Source organism: Panicum virgatum, chromosome 5K (genome assembly GCF_016808335.1).
Source record: "Panicum virgatum strain AP13 chromosome 5K, P.virgatum_v5, whole genome shotgun sequence".
Lineage (NCBI taxonomy): Eukaryota > Viridiplantae > Streptophyta > Magnoliopsida > Poales > Poaceae > Panicum > Panicum virgatum.
This window is the reverse complement of record NC_053140.1, coordinates 33266735-33283479: the sequence shown is the minus strand read 5'-3', so window position 1 is coordinate 33283479 and position 16745 is coordinate 33266735. Positions and strand designations below refer to the sequence as shown.

General features: G+C 45.0%; 1 protein-coding gene across 8 annotated transcripts; it reads left to right on the top strand.

Moving 5' to 3' along the window:
• The first annotated feature begins 1861 nt into the window (after nucleotides 1-1861).
• On the top strand, nucleotides 1862-15321 carry LOC120707154 (3-oxoacyl-[acyl-carrier-protein] synthase I, chloroplastic-like). Of its 8 annotated transcripts, none has more exons than XR_005688838.1 (6): nucleotides 1869-2438; nucleotides 13212-13345; nucleotides 13575-13756; nucleotides 14070-14179; nucleotides 14294-14390; nucleotides 14917-15321. XR_005688838.1 is itself a non-coding variant. In XM_039991966.1 (5 exons), exons 2-5 carry the CDS (start codon nucleotides 2147-2149, stop codon nucleotides 14071-14073), a joined length of 612 nt encoding a protein of 203 aa, XP_039847900.1. In that variant the 5' UTR covers nucleotides 1893-1909; nucleotides 1971-2146; the 3' UTR covers nucleotides 14074-15168. The 8 variants fall into 8 exon arrangements, 3 of the variants coding, with proteins under 3 accessions (XP_039847898.1, XP_039847900.1, XP_039847901.1); XR_005688839.1 differs by having other exon boundaries at nucleotides 1870-2438; nucleotides 14294-14370; XR_005688836.1 differs by having other exon boundaries at nucleotides 1862-2438; nucleotides 14070-14370; nucleotides 14917-15168.
• Nucleotides 15322-16745: the final 1424 nt, after the last annotated feature.

The window sequence follows — 16745 nt, the reverse complement described above, 5'->3', positions numbered from 1 at the left end:
GCAGTAGGGGCTAAGGACTTCCAGAGTATATGTGAATACTGATGGCTTTGATTAGCATGCATGTTTCACGTTTTGGTAGGTCACTGGCCACACATGAGAAAGAAACCAATTTACATGTCGGTCGCCTCCATTTTCAACTAAGCTAACTTTACCAAAATGGCAATCCTTGCTATAGCCAGCTAGGAGTAGTATGGAGTCAATCAAAACAAACTGGATTACACCAATTGGGGGCATGAAGCCGTGATGTTAGTGATGACTTTTAGTCAGATTATTTCAGTTATAGGTATTTCCATTTTTATATAATTACCTTTTCTTTCTTTATCATTTATGCTTCTAAACTAAATGGTGTATGTTTGTAATATTCTAGATCGATAGAGGTACCGGTAATACAACTGAGGTTTTATTACTGTTTGTTGCCATGTTTTAAATTGATTAGAGAAAGATAGCACAATGGAAGACCCAAAAAAATGATGTCTCTGCCTTGCTGAAAACATAGAAAATAGTTTCACTTTTTTTGTCTTTAACTGATGAGTAGCTTTATGATTTGTATATGCTTATTCTGTTTACAAAATTCCAATGTTTCATACAAATCTAAATTCCAATGTTCTATAGCAATAACTGGTGTGTGTGTGAGTGAGTGAGTATACGCATTGCAGGTATGGGTATGCATGTGATGAGATGGATGCTGCTACTTCTAATGTTTGTGCCACAGATTGCACTCTTCACCGGTGGAGACGCAACGTCGCTCCTTGGCGGATCTAGGAATAGATTAAGGGGGAACTGGTTTTCTTCTTCCTCTCCCTTTCTTTCCTCTTCCTTTCCTCTTCCTCCTTTCTCCTAAAAAATGGAGGATGGGCTCAAGGGGGGCTCCATTGTTTGTGGGGGTCTAGGGGGGCTGGAGCCCCCCTAGACTCACTGCTAAATCCGTCCCTAGTTCTTGATGCAATTGGACATGGCACAACATGTCGGAAGAAGGCTGTCAGTTGAGGACATGGTACCACTGGAGTCGTAAAGCTCCCCGTAATCGGCTCAATGGGAAACAATGTGGGCTTGTAAGTCATTTATTCAATGGGCAACAATGTGGGCTCGTAAGTCATTTATTCCACGATCTTAATTTGTAACGATTGGTTGAATGCTTGTCGGAAACAATGAATATAATGTGGTGCGGGTGCTATATTCAATACTGAACATAACTTTATTGAATACTAAACATCAATCTCTGTCTTCTATATATTTCTGTAAGTTGCGTCTATCAGTCCACAATAAAATATGGTCTACCTTGAATTCCAGATATCCGAATAAGCCATAGCAAAAGGAGAAAAAGTTGTGTAAGTTACATGTGTAAGGGCATAAGGGGTATTCCTTTGATCACCATTTGGTTCTGAAGAAGCTCTAAAAATATGGATGCTCACCTACCGATGGGCGCTAGCGAGGCGTGGAAGCCACGTGGCCAGCAAGGACGCACCGAGTGTCGGATGGTCTCCTTTTCTTCGAGTGATATGGATGTACATATTGCTAATTTTTCTATTTCTGTATGAAAAAAATATTTCAAGTGACCTATAAATACATTGATGTCGAGATTTAAGCGAAATGGATTTAGGTAAATAAGGTCCATATATACAATATAATCAAGATGCTTCTTTTTCATATATTTATTAGTCTATACTATAAAGGATGAAAGAATTGAAAATCTTTCTCACCTACATTAACCTAACCATCCCTCTCACATGTCCCCTCTTGAAGGCCCATGTGGAAGGGCCAGGTGCTTGACATGATTTTGGTGGGAGGCAAAAACAACATGTGAGATTGTTTCTGCCATAATCACCTGTATTTTTTTTCACCACGGCGCCTCCTACCCGCCCGCCTGTACCCGGGTCTGGATTGGCTCGGCGACGCCGCCTCCCCCGCTGTAATCCGTCGCGACTAATCCGTCTCCCATCCCTCCGTGAAATCAGTCAATCAATTTGTAGGTGAGCAATCCACCGCTCCCATTCTCCTCCGGATCCGCGACGCCATCCCGCGCCTACACCTCCCCATCTGCGCTGCGAGGACGAGGGGAGGAGGGGTGGGATGATGGGGCGGAGCAGGGACGCCAGTGAGGGGCGAAGGGCGGGGCCGCGCTCGTGCGGCCGGTGTGGAGGGGCGGATGCTAGGGCCGGCGCAGGGAGCCGTGCACCGGCAGAGGGGTGGAGAGCTCCGTCTCCGCCATGCAAGCGCCCGCGCACACCCTCGGGCTCCGCCTACCCATCGACCGCTTCGACGCCGGCAGCTTCCCCACCCGGTTCGCGGCCCAGATCAGGAGGTTCTCGTCGGAGGGATACATCGACGGCAAAAACAGCTGCAGGCTCGACGGCTGCCTCCGATACTGCATCGTCAGCGGCAAGAAGGCACGGGAGAACGCCGGGCTAGCCAAGGCTCTATTCGACGCGCACGCCAAGGTGAGTGGGCGCCGATGAACTAGACCCTTTTTTCGCAACACGCTTATGCAGGAAACGAAAAACGATAGGTTGTTTGTGGACTAGAGTTGTGCTTTTGTAACTCCTGCTCGAGAACAATTCACTGCATACACTGAGTTTAACTCATGCTAACGAACAATTTTTCTATGATTTTAGAGATTTTAATTGTATTTAATTAGTGGAGCTTTGTTCCGAGGAGCAAATATTTGATGTCATAAAACATTATGATTTCAATTGAAGCATTCCTGCACAATGCGCCAAAACTTTGATTTGCTTCAGGTACAATTTGTTCAGAATGTAACTTGTGTAGGGATGGTTGAAAGTCCAATGTCAACATAATTTGCATAGAAGTTGCTAGATTGTTCCGGATAAACAACCACAGGAGTCTTGAAAACATTTGTATGCTTAAATCAAAACCCAATTATCTCCTCTGGATTTTGGTAGTATTGTGGGCTTCAATGCTTCATATATAGCATATAAGTTGTTTGACATCGTTGACAAAGCAAGATGTGTTAAGCAATTTTTCTATTCTATTGCCTGCTAATGAGCACGTAACAACATATTCATACCTGTCATGTGTTTCATATTTTTATAATTGTTTTCCTTTTTGATTTTTTTTCCTGATTACGTTATGGTTAACAGCTTGACAAAGTGCGTGCTGGAGTTCTCGTGGGGACTTGTATGGGTGGCCTTACAGTGTTTCACTACCGGATTCACTGGCTTTGCCGAGTGCCGGTTACACTCGGCAAAGGCCAGTTTGCACTCGGCAAACTCTTTGCCAAGTGTTACACTCGGCAAACGCCACTCGGCAAAGCCTCCCATGGCAAAGGGATCTTTGCCGAGTGGCGGATTTCGGGCACTCGGCAAAGACTTTGCCGAGAGACTTGGCACTCGGCAAAGCAGCCACGTGGCGCCACCCTAGGCCGGCACTTTGCCGAGTGTCGGCGTCTAGCACTCGGCAAAGTGCCGGCCCAGGGTGGCGCCACGTGGCCGCTTTGCAGAGTGCTGGATCCTGCCACTCGGCAAACGTTTGAAACTTTGCCGAGTGCCAGGGTTTTAGCACTCGGCAAAGTACTATCGTGCTGTCCTGTGGAAGGCCACTTTGCCGAGTGTATTGGATTAAGCACTCGGCAAAGTGGCCTATTTTTCTTTTTCTTCTTCTTTTTTCTCTGTTTTTCGATACAAATACAACAAATATATATATAAATGCAGGGGTCATTATAGGCAGTTATAACGACAAATATATAATTGTCAATTGCGACAATAGCATCGATACAAATAACACAAGATAATGTCCACCACATCACATAAAACGAGTCTGAAAGTCCATCACATAGATAGAGTCCGAATACAAGTCCACAAGATCACTGCAAGTCCATCACATCACAAGTCCAGTAGGGTACTACTAATAGGCCGCTTTGCCGAGTGCTGGATCTTGGCACTCAGCAAACGTTTGAAACTTTACCGAGTGCCAGGGTTTTAGCACTTGGCAAAGTACTGTTGTGCTATCCTGTGGAAGGCCACTTTGCCGAGTGTATTGGCTTAAGCACTCGGCAAAGTGGCCTATTTTTCTTTTTTTTCTTCTTTTTTCTCTGTTTTTCGATACAAATACAACAAATATATATATATAAATGCAGGGGTCATTACAGACAGTTATAACGACAAATATATAATTGTCAATTGCGACAATAGCATCGATACAAATAACACAAGATAATGTCCATCACATCACATAAAACGAGTCTGAAAGTCCATCACATAGATAGAGTCCGAATACAAGTCCATCACATCACATCACAAGTCCACAAGAGCACTACAAGTCCATCACATCACAAGTCCAGTAGGGGGGTGGCCAAGATTGCCACGGGGCCGCCGGCGAGTTCTGGTCCGGAGGAGGGTCGTTCGATGCGTTCCACGACTGATTCTGCAAATAGAAACACATAAATTGAGTAAGAATAATAAAGATATAATAATTAATATCTACAAACAAAGCATACCCACGGGAGTGTCAGAAGGTCCTGCAGGAAATTAAGGCTGAGCTGGTAAGGCGAAGGGAGGAGGCGGCGTCGCATAGTTCATCGACGCGCCAAGTCCTTGCATCCAGGTGACCATGCTGTGCAACATAACCGACTGCTCCTCCCTCAGCTTCCGCTCCTGCTCCAGCTTGGCCTCGATCTCCATTCGGCACCTCCTCTCCTCGTCAAACTTTGCCTCCATCTCGGCCTACAAGATTTAAACCTCCATGTTACAATACGAAGCGAAGTTTCATTTTAATCATAGAACGGCAACTAAATCTAAACTAACCTGTCTCTGGTGCACGCTGGCCACTGAAGTCTCAGGCCGTGGGCGTATGGGCGGGGTCGAGTCGGTGGTACTTGCCCTAATTGCGAGAGACTGGGCGTACTCGCCGTGTCGACCAAGCTGTTGGCGATCAAGTACCGCACGTGCTTCTTCCCTTGTCCCGCCCTCATGATGGCATCTCCGGAGAGTGGCGCGGTGGTCGGATCCCAAGTCTCCCAGTGGAGCGCCCTTCCCACCTCCGTGTACGCATTGATGCGCGCGTGGATGCTTGGGTTTGTGTAGGCCTCTGGTGGAGCCGCCGGGTTGTAGGCCACGTCCGACGTCGCCCTGCCCATGTGAGACATGGCGTACGCCGTGAAGTCGTTGCAAGACTGGCCTGGATCAGACTCCGACTGCCAAGAAGTTAACAAGATGATTAGTAAGAATTAAAAATATAGCTTTAGAAAGAATGAAGAAATTAGTGAACTTACCCAAGTATTCTTGTACTCGCTGAGCCTAAGGCTCCCTTGATGATGTGCCGGACCCGGCATCATCAAGCGGCGCTCCCGGCATAAGGCGTGCTGGCGGGCCCAATCCTTGCTGATCCACTTGTCCACCATCATAGACCAGCACTCGGCCTTGTTTGCGCACCAGTTCGGAGGCACTTAAACGTAATGAAGTGCATGACATATTGTAATATCAAATACAAGATAAATGAGTAGAGATGGCATTTATTTACCCTTAAGTACTGGTCTCACGTGAGGAAGATGTCCATTGCGGCTGATTTCTTGACACTCCTCTTCTCGAACTCGGCGCAGTACACAACGACGGCCTGGACACGCGCCTCGTCGTGCATGTCCTTCACTAGCTTGTAGCAAGCCTGTTGAGCCAGCTCGTTCGCCCGGGCCTCATAGCCTTCCTCGCACCTGTAGAAATCCTGCATATATACCCACAAGATAATTGCAATCATTATTCCAAAAATTGAAACAGAATGCGATATTTCAACCATTTTAGTGCGAGGATGACTTACCCACAACTCCCCGACCACCCGCCTCGCTTTGGTGGTGAAGTTACTTCCTTCGCGATCAGTAGCGTCCGGGCTGGCCATGTAGTGGTCCCACGTGTATGCCGGCTCCAGCACCCCGGCATGCATCACGAGCCCGAGGAAGTGCAGCCGGCACAAAAGACCCAAGATACCATTGGGCTTCCGTTTGTGCTCACCAGGTTGCACAAAAAACCACCCCCTGCAAGAGTGTTTAAGGTAAAATTTTAGTTAGTATTGCAATTTTAAATATATATAATGCATAATAAATAAGTACTAACAAACTTACTTAGGCTCTAGTGGCCGAATCATCAGGCGTCTCGCTAGAGGTATCGGACGTCGCGGGAGTTGCGACGGTCCACGCAACAACACCACCCGCTCATCTCCTGCCGCCCCCTCCTCGGCCTCCTCCTCGCCCCCCTCCACGTGCTCCTCCTCCTCCTCGCTCCCCTGGTCCTCCACCCTCTCCTCCTCCTCCTCCTCGTCCTCTACAGGAGAAGGGGTCCTCTCCCTCCTCCCCTTCCTCACCTTACCTCCTCCACCACTCCCACTACCTCCTCCTCCACCCCTCCCTCTCCGTCTCCCTTTCCCTCCCCCTCCTCCACCACCTTTGCGAACACTACGGCTCCCAGACCCCTCGGGTGCGTCGGACCCACTACCGCCTCCTCCACCACTGCCTCTGTATAAGGAGCTCAGCCAAGTCATCTTGTGACCGCCTGGCATCTTTGTTTAGTTATCTCAAATCAAAAGGAGTGAACGAATTAGTCAGGATAAACAATACTTGCAAATAAATGAAAATAAAGAAAATATAACTACAAATTAACATAATATATATTAAATATTGTGAGTCCTACATGTTTTAGAAGTAGTCATCATAATCGGGATTAGCTGGATCGTAATCCTCATCATCACTATCAGATATGTCAACATAACCAGCAGAATCCGAAGGAGGAATGTCGTCTTCACTGTCTCTGCCTAAACGTAGTCGCTCTAGTAATTGTAAGTTCTGAATATTTTGAACCTCATCTCCACCTTCCTCGTCAACTTCCCTTTCATTGTCGACTTCCATTCCAATCTCGTCGGATAAGTCTATCTCAAAACTCCCTTGTAGCTCCTCTTCTTGAAAAAACTCTCTATCATTGTTGTAATCTTTGTTGTTTGGGAGAGGTAGTTTGCCATGTGGCGATACTTTATACACAACATCCCAACCCCGAAGACGGTGGTCGGTTTGGCACTGGTAAGAGAGATAATAAATTTGTATGGCTTGTTGAGCCACAATGTACACATCTTCGCCTTGTAACGTTGAATCCTGTCGAATTTCGACTAGGCTAACACTAGGGGTATGTCTTGTTAATGTTGGATCAAACCAATGGCATTTGAAAATGACTGGAGTGAGCGGTACAGAACCATGAAACTTGAGTTCGTATATTTTTTCAACTCTTCCGTAATACTCGACTCCGTCTTGATCTGGCGTAAAAACGCCGGTATTAGTGGTTCTTCGATTGGGACGACTCTGCTCGTATGTCATTGTGTGGAAGCGATATCCGTTCACGTCATAAACATTAAACGACTTGACCCTGTAGCTAAAACCATCGGCAACCTGTCTCAACTCGGCACTCATGGACGAATCAGTTTGGCCCTACAAGCGTATGCAGGATAGTTTGTCATATAGTTCGAGGACAACGAAATGGAATAGAACTATGAATTCAAGACTACCTTATGTTGAAACCAATAAATGAAATCGGGTTGTGAATTTCCCGCGCCATTTTTAAGAAGACTCTCCATTTCCATCGGGGTTGGAGCCCTTGAGCGACGCCAAAATAGTTGTTGAAATTCCCTGTATCAAAAATGACAAAGGGGGTTGGATGCTAAGTAGTGGAAACTTGTGAAACGGAAACTCGTGAATTGGGCACAATGTTGAGTACTTACGCAATATACGGCTCCACCTCTGAAAGGTTGGTCAACACGTATAGCATGATACGGCGCCACTCTTCATGGTTCAAGGTCTTGTACCTCGCATCACTTGCACTTCCAAGTTGTTCTCGGAAGATGCTGAGACTCGATTCATTATCGCTAGCATTGTAACGAGGGGGTGGATTATGCACGCTGGGAAGATTGTCATCATAGTATTTAGTTGTGAAGTTTGACACCTCCAGAATATATGACTCTGTAATAGAAGTTTCAATTTTACATTTATTTTTGCATTTTGTTCGAAGGACCTTCTGACATCTCTCAATTGGATAGCACCAACGGTACTGCACAGGCCCCCCATCCATGCCTCGTACGGAAGATGTAGAAGCAAATGTTGCATCGGATTGAAGAAGACGGGTGGAAAGATCTTCTCCAGCTTACATAGCAACACAGGGGCCATTTTTTCCATGTCCGAAATGACGACCCGAGATAACTCCTTAGCACACAACTGGCGGAAGAAATTGCTCAACTCTGCCAACACTCGCCATATATTATCAGGGAGATAGCCTCGAACCATCACAGGAAGAATCCGCTCAATCCATATGTGGTAGTTATGACTCTTCAGCCCGTTGATTCGCATCGTAGTCAAATTAACTCCCCTCCTCAGATTCGCTGCATACCCATCTGGAAATTGTAACTTTTGGATCCACTCTAGTGCCTCCTTTTTTTGGGGCCTCGTTAGGACGAAATCTGCCGGAGTCTTCCTCCATTGTCTCCATGGTCTCGGAGTCTTCATTTCGTATCTTGGTCTATCGCACAACGTTGCCAGATCCACTCGAGCCTTGACGTTGTCCTTCGTCTTATCAGGAATGTCCATGACAGTTCCAAAAAGAGCCTCGCCCCAATTCTTTTCACTGTGCATGACATCAATATTGTGTGGAAGGAGGAGATCATTAATATAGGGAAGCCTCCACAAGCCAGAGACCTGAGTCCAGGAATGTTCTTCGTCATATCCCACAAAACCACCTGCATCATTGACCTGGAGAGCATCTATCTGAGCATGAAGCACGGCACCCGCCAACATCTGCTGTGCAGATTGTGTAACTACGACACCTTTCGTGAAGTTCTTAATGTCTCTTCTAAATGGATGGTCAGCAGGAAGGAATTGTCGATGTTTGTCAAACGACGAATACTTGCCCCCCTTTCTCAACCAAATGAACTGCAGAGTTGCCTTGCATGTTGGGCATGGGAACTTTCCATGAGTACACCACCCGCAAAAAATACCATACGCTGGGAGGTCATGCAGAGAGTAGTGGTACCACACATGCATTCTGAAGTTTGTCTTTGTCGCTCGGTCGTACGTCCACACCCCCTCCTCCCATGCTTTGATCAACTCATCAATTAGAGGCTCCATGTAAACACTCATTTTATTCCCTGGGTGCTCAGGAATAATCAACGACACAAATATGGTTTGTCGTTGAAAGAGAACGCCGGGGGGGGGGGGGATTCAAGGGAATAACAAACACGGGCCAACATGAGTACGATGTGGCCATCATACCATAAGGATTGAACCCATCGGTTGCCAGCGCAACACGTACATTACGATCTTCTTTAGCTTTCTCATGATGAATCTCATCAAAATGAGTCCATGACTCACCGTCGGAGGGATGCACCATCTTATCTGGGTTGTATCGAACACCTTTTTTGTGCCATATCATCTGTTTCGCGGTTTCCTCGGTCATATAGAGTCTTTGGATCCTCTGAATAAACGGAAGGTAACGTACGATTTTCACAGGAATCGTGAGCTGCCTCTTAGGTTGACCGTCACCAGCATCCACCTCCAGGAATCTTGAGGCTTTGCATTTTGGACAGTAAGTTTCAGCCTCGTGCTCTTTCCTAAATAAGATGCACCCATTAGGACAAGAATGTATCTGCTCATATGGCATCTTCAGTGCAGTAAGGATTTTCATCACCTGATACATTGTCTTGGGCAGAATGTGATCTTCCGGAAGCATGCTCCAAAAAACGGTCAACATACTATCAAAGGCGTCTCGGCTCATGCCAAACTGGGACTTTAAGGCCATAAGGCGTCCAATGCCGTCCAGCTGAGAAACCTTTGTTTGGCCGTGAAGAGGTTTCTGTGCCGCCTCCAACATCTCGTAAAACGCCTTTGCGCTTGCCTCTGGCTCCTCCTGCGGTCCTTCACCGAAATGTGCCTCCTCATAGTCGTTTAACATGTCTCCAATCCCACCAGCAGCATCACATTCATCGATGCGTTGCCTCACGACCTCGTCCCTCGTACGATGGGCTTCACCATGAATGATCCACCGGGTATAGTCTGGCGTAAATCCATAATTGACAAGATGTTCGCCCATGACCTTCTTTGTCTTTCGTTTCTAGTTTTCACAACTCTTGCAGGGACACCACATGAACCTCGACCCTTCAGCTTGCGTCCATGCTCCTTCCAAGAACTCGTTAGTCTTCTCAATCCATTCATTGGTCATGCTAGCTCGAGTTACCCGGCCGGTGTACATCCACTCACGGTCATCCATCTTCTAAGATGTCAGCGACTATTATCAAATTTAAATACATGTAGACGTTCGGCTTAGACTCTAGTAGTTAAAGATATGTCCGAATCCCACCCGACCATGCGTAGATGAGGTCAGTTTATATGATCCACTCCTATCCAAGACAGAATTTCGGTAGCACCTCCCCGCTGTTCTCCAGATACACGTCCCGAAAGGGAGATTGTGTATCCGAAGAACAACAGTGAGATGATGCCAAAACTCTACCTCGGATCGGAGTGGACCATATAAACTAACCCCATCTACGCATCCTCGGGCTGTCCAAAAACGTGGACAATTCGAAACAGATACGGCCATCAATATGCAAATATCTGCATATTTGCAACCGTATCTTTTTCGAACGGGAGACGCCTAACTGGTGTACGTTGATTTGTATTTTGTTATAAAAAAACTAAACCGGTCTTACAAAATAAATGAAATAAACAATTTACAATTAATATGCACCTAAACTAAACAAGTCTAAATAAACTAAATAAACAATTAATCTCTAAATTTATATCTACCTATATTAAATAAACTAAATCATTCTAAATAAACTAAATAAACAATATACATATCTACCTAAAAATCTATATCTACCTAAATTAAATAAACTAAATCATTCTAAATAAACTAAAGAAACAATATCTATATCTATCTAAAAACTGTATCTACCTAAAAATCTACCTAAAGAATATAATCCTATTCTAATATACAAGAACAAATTCAACTTAATAATTTACTTAAAAAATAAAAAAAATACCTTAACGGCGACGGAGAGGCTCAACGGCTGCGGGGAGGGAGCCGCCGGCGCTCAATGGCGCGCCCTCGGGCGCCGAGGAGCGGCAGGCCCGGAGGCCGCGGGCGGCGTGGAGGTGCCGGGCGGCGTGGAGGCGCGGAGGCCACGTGGAGGCGCGGAGGCCGCGCCCCTCGGCCGCGGGCCTCGGCCGCCGGGCGGCGCGGAGCAGCCGCACTCGGCGCGGGCAGCGGGAGGTGGCGGGGAGGCGGCGAGGAGGACTGCCGGCGGCGACGGGGGGCGCGGGGAGGCGGCGAGACGAGGCGGCGACGGGGGGCGCGGGGAGGCGGCGAGACGAGGCGGCGACGGGACGCGTGGGGAGGCGCGCGGGGAGGCGGAACGTGAGGCGGCGGCACGTGAGGCGGCGGCGTGCGCCGGCGGCGTGGAGGAGGGCGGCGGTGGCGCGCGCGGGGAAGAAATGCGAGTGAGAGAGAGTCGACTGCGGGGCCGCGTGCATAAGTCTGCGGATGCGTTCTTTGCCGAGTGCCGGATCGGCTTTGCCGAGTGCCACACGATCCAGCACTCGGCAAAGAATTAAAAAAATTTTACTCAGCTCTTTGCTGAGTGCCAGATCGGCAGGCACTCGGCAAAGTCTGGGTTCGCCGAGTGCCTGGCACTCGGCGAATATATTTTTTTCCACTATTTGCAAAACCAAAATAAATAAGATATGAATTCAAAAAACATTATTTCATGCATAATTATTTCAAACTCAAACTAAAATAATTTGTATTTCAAGTTTCAAGATTTTATGCAAGAAAACATATTATTTCATGTGTTTCTAAAGTCGAATTGAATTTATATCAACAAATTCGTTTTGACGAGGTATGTATAAAAAATTTAGTGACTACCAAGTAAATAATTTGCCAAAATAAAGCAACAAATTATGGTTCATGATTTCATGCGAAAAAACCTATTATTTCATGCGTTTAAAGACCAGCTTAAAACTAAATATAATGATTTTCAATGTGTGCCAAAAATAATTTAATATATAGATAACAAATTCAAAAATTAACCAAATTTTCACAAGACACATGTTTTGTAGTTATTTCTCTATATAAAAAGTTTCACATTGAAAATCATATGCGACTTTCATTTCAACCACAAATCCAACCGGATGTTACACATCTCTCCGAAACTTCTTCGGAGATTCTCCGGCTTATAAGTGGCGTACATTGTCACGTATCCGAAATGCTGTCAATTTTTTTTCCACTCTATCCTCGCATGAAACCAAGAGATTTGCACAATTCCCATGATTTTTCAGACATTGCATGCTATTTTTGGTTTTTTCCGAACGTCTGTGCACACGCTTGTGATCAAGTTTCTTGATAAAGATGCTTCAACTTTTAAATTCTTTTGCGCATACGGCATCAGTTTTGATTCAGGTACATAAATATCAAATTTCCATTCATTGATTTCGAAATTTGCACCCACTTCTAATTTTAAATTTACTTCGACGGATTATTCCCCGCAAACAAAAAAAATTAAAGGAAAATAGTAAACCAATCAATAAAATTATTTTATGTTACTAGGAATTACATTATCAAATTTAAGTGGAGACCAAAAAAATTTGAAGGCCCAAATTTTTTTGTTAAACCAAGTTTGCCGAGTGCCTAGGCACTAGCACTCGGCAAAAGAAGCTTTGCCGAGAGCCACACAAGCGCACTCGCAATGTTTCTACTTTGCCGAGTGCCAGCTGGAGACACTCGGCAATATTTCACCTTTGCCGAGTGCCAGCTGGAGGCACTCGGCAAAAAGTTGATGCCGTCAGCCCCCCTGACGGGCGGCGCACGGCGGGCGCGCGTGCTGGGCACGTGCTCGGGCTTTGCCGAGTGCCGCCCGACCAGCACTCGGCAAAGGAGCCACATTGCCGAGGGCCTTGATTTGCCGAGGGCCTGCATTCGGCAACGCCCGGGCATGCCGTGTGCCAGATTTTTGCCGAGTGTCCGCGGCCTGGCACTCGGCAAACCACATCTTTGCCGAGTGCCTGTGGTCTGGCACTCGGCAAAGACCCAGACACTCGGCAACTATCGGTTTTCCGGTAGTGTTTTCTGATTGCGTTCAGAATCTCATCGAGAAGGGATACAGAAAGATTTCACCCTTCTTCATTCCCTATGCAATGGATGTTGGTTTTATGGGTCCTAATTACTCAATTTCAAATGCAGGTGCTACCTCCAACTATTGCTTTTATGCTGCTGCAAACCACATACGACGTGGTGAGGCTGATATAATCATAGCTGGTGGTACTGCAGCTGCAATTATTCCCATTGGCCTTGGAGGTTTTGTGGCCTGTGTACTGGTATGTGTTGTTACTACCAAGTTTTTACTCCTTAAATATTCACTAAATGTTTTGAGTATTTGCATGATTTTCGTCATTTCCATCAATGTTTGCTGCTTGTTAAGTGTTTCTTTTCATGTTGCTCCTCACCATGAATGCGATCATTGCTTTGAGCAGACTACTAAGAGTTTCGATTGTGTAACATGAATTGCTATAGGTACTTAATCAATGATAATTTCATCGACAATAGGTTATGGAGAGCCTGGAGCATGCAATGAAGCGTGATGCACCAATAATTGCAGAATACTTGGGAGGGGCAGTGAACTGTGACGCTTACCATATGACTGATCCTAGATCAGATGGACTGGGTGTCTGGGTGTATCATCCTGTATCAAAAAGAGCCTTGAAGATGCAGGTGTTGCACCTGAGGAGGTATCTATATCTGTCTAGAAAATAAGTCTTAGCAACTTTTAATCCTAGACATCAGAAATCCAAAACATTGGTCTGGTTTAAAAATAAATCAATTCTTTCATCCGGGACTGATTGGAGATTGAAAGGTCCGTACAATGTGCGATCAGAAATGGGCTTAATTGGAAACATATTGCTATTTCAATTATCACATCACTTTATTATTTTTAAACGTTTCGTTGTAATACCAAGCTGTAGTTTAAATTTCTTTAATTTGATATTATTATCATTGACACAGATCAACAATGTCTTTTTAATTTGAGTATATGCCTTTTAGGTGAACTACAGTAATGCGCATGCAACTTCAACGCTTGCTGGTGACTTGGCTGAAGTAAGAGCCATTAAGCAAGTCTTCTATAATACATCCGAAAAATTAATTCAACGAAGGTTTACTCACCTCCATCTGGAATTTGTATATTTTTTTACTTGGAAGGATACATTTTGTTTTATCTTTATTCCCTACTAATAGTGTTTGCCTCCATCCTTGCCCGTCAATGATAGGCCTTTGTCTAGGTGCAGCTGGTGTATTGCATCACTGAACTAGCTAGGTCATACACAAAACAACAGTGAAGTTTCAGGTACAGACTGAACTGAAGAGGTGAGGTGGATTGCCTGGTCTAGCCGATTCTTGTGTTTTTGTTTGCAGTGGTATTTGTTAGGGTAGGGTCGGCGAGTTCCATAGAGTAAAATTTGATTTGCGATGAATAAGAATCAAGCTTGTGCTTGGAGGGATTTACTGGTCAAATAAAAAATTTATAGGCTTTCTTTTAGCTAACTAGCATTCACCTTGCATGAAGAATAGCATGTGAGATAAGACGGCCCATTGTCGTTGTTTTTCTCTGGCTTTATTGATGAAGGTCAGAATATTTACTCGATTTCTCATAAGCAAGTTCCTATTTTTCTGAGAAAGAAAAGAAGAAAATTTGTGACATACATAACATCTTTTCCTTGGGGACTGGAAAAAATGACAAAGTGTGCATATACTACTTGGTTATATCAAGTGTAATTAAGAATGTGAGTTGGTTTTCCACTCCCGGGTTTGGTTAACATTTTATAATAGAGGAAATGCAGTAATATTAATATGATTGTACTCAAAATTTTGATGCATTTTGCTTTGCCAATAGGGCTGGGCCGTGGGTGGAGAACAAGCTCAGGGAGGACGGAGATATACGCATGAATGAATGCTCATCTTCGGTGGTGGTGGTTTCATTTTATCACAATAAATCATACCACAAAAAATCTAGATGTTGGTTTCATTTTATCACATTATCACAATAAATAATGAATCATGACAAGTTCTTCTCGATCTGCTATCTGGGTTGGTTAATATATTATTAATTAATATTATTTTTTGTTGATCTGTCCATTGATGCTCATGAACACATGTGGTCCATATTCTTGATGATCAGTCCATTGGCTATTCTTGATGAAATTCTTGTAACATGGACTACAATGGGTTCTATGTACAGTAATATATGACATTAGTTTGAAATCCTTATAATTGTTGATAAACAAATCATTTTATTATTGATACTACTTTTTAAACACGTGCCCAGGCACGTGCATCCCCACTATGTATAAATAAAGAGTAAACATATATCGCGTCCGTGTTTTGTTGTGCAGGTGGGGTAACTGAATGGGGAGAGAGAAAGAGGGGTGGTACTGTTGGACAAGGTCTCAACTTGCCGCATGTGACAGTAGCCATGACATTAGGCTGTCAAGCTTGCAGCAGTAGCTCAGCGGCAATACGATCATGAAATGTGAAAGGCAATTCCTTTTGCGGTGGGAGCCTGCAGAACTAAACTTGGGGTGGGATTTGTCATCTGTCGTGACGTGGTTATGATTCTGAAATCTGAATGTCGAACCGGTGAACTTGGGCAGGATTACCCCTCCATCAACTCTGTGCGACAGGAGGGGTAAATCTTAGTGCGGCGGGCGGGGAATTTTTTTGACCGACAGCTGAAAGGGCGACAACAGCCGTCGACCACCTGCGATGGGCAGGAAAAATTTTGACCAGCGGATACCTCGGCAGCCTCTCGTCCCTCGTCCTTGGCTCCTTGCTACCCACCGAGACGGCCGCCGCGTCCTCACTGTTAAGTTTGAAATGAGGATGATCTCATCCGATATTCAAACGATAGAACATATGACTGTTCCCGCCTCTTGCTTGGTCAAGCACCACGTCCAAACACTGGAACGTGGGCAATGAGCCCACGATCTCCTAGACTCCTACTGATCGTGCATCATGGAGTGCTAGAGCGGGAAATAGAAAGAGTTCAAACTCTGCTTGTAATCTATAAATAGGCTCCAATGATCAATGAATAAAGCTGCTCATTCCGACTACACATTGTGTTCATTACATTGCAAAATCCACTCATAACACTCACTACTGGAATCTCTCTGCTAGTGTCCCAACCGTTTCTTAGGTTTATTAGAGCATCTCCAAGAGCCTTATATTTATGAATAGCTAAAATTTTGATATAGCTATTAGGCATGGTTTTAAATAGCCGGCTATAGCTCCGCTATAGTCTTTTTAGAGGATTCCCGCTACTCATGGGCGATGATTTGATTGATGACTTGGTTTGGTGTAAGCTTGACCAAGTCTTCCTTTTGCAAGATCGTGTTGATGATGTTGTAGTCGGGTTTGCGAAGGCTTCGGAGAATCTTGCGGTTAATTTCCCCATCATCAACTTGATTGAGACCTAAGGCATTAATTTCATTGACAAGAGTATTTAATCGTGAGTACATGTCATGAGCATTTTCATTTGGAAGTTGTTTAAAGCTACTTAGCTCCTCGCCGAGAATATGGTATTTTTGATTGGCAACATCCTTTGTGCCCTCATGATTCTCGACAGTTTGCTTCCATAGCTTATGAGCATTTTCATTAGCAAATACACGATTAAACATACTATCACATAGAGAAGACAATAGAATTGATTTTGCAATGGCATCATAT

Coding starts and splice junctions, on each gene's coding strand:
- LOC120707154 (XM_039991964.1), top strand. CDS start 2,147: ATGCTAGGGCCGGCGCAGGGAGCCGTGCACCGGCAGAGGGGTGGAGAG. Junction 2,439..13,211: donor TATTCGACGCGCACGCCAAG/GTGAGTGGGCGC, acceptor TTTCAAATGCAG/GTGCTACCTCCAACTATTGC. Junction 13,346..13,574: donor GTTTTGTGGCCTGTGTACTG/GTATGTGTTGTT, acceptor CATCGACAATAG/GTTATGGAGAGCCTGGAGCA.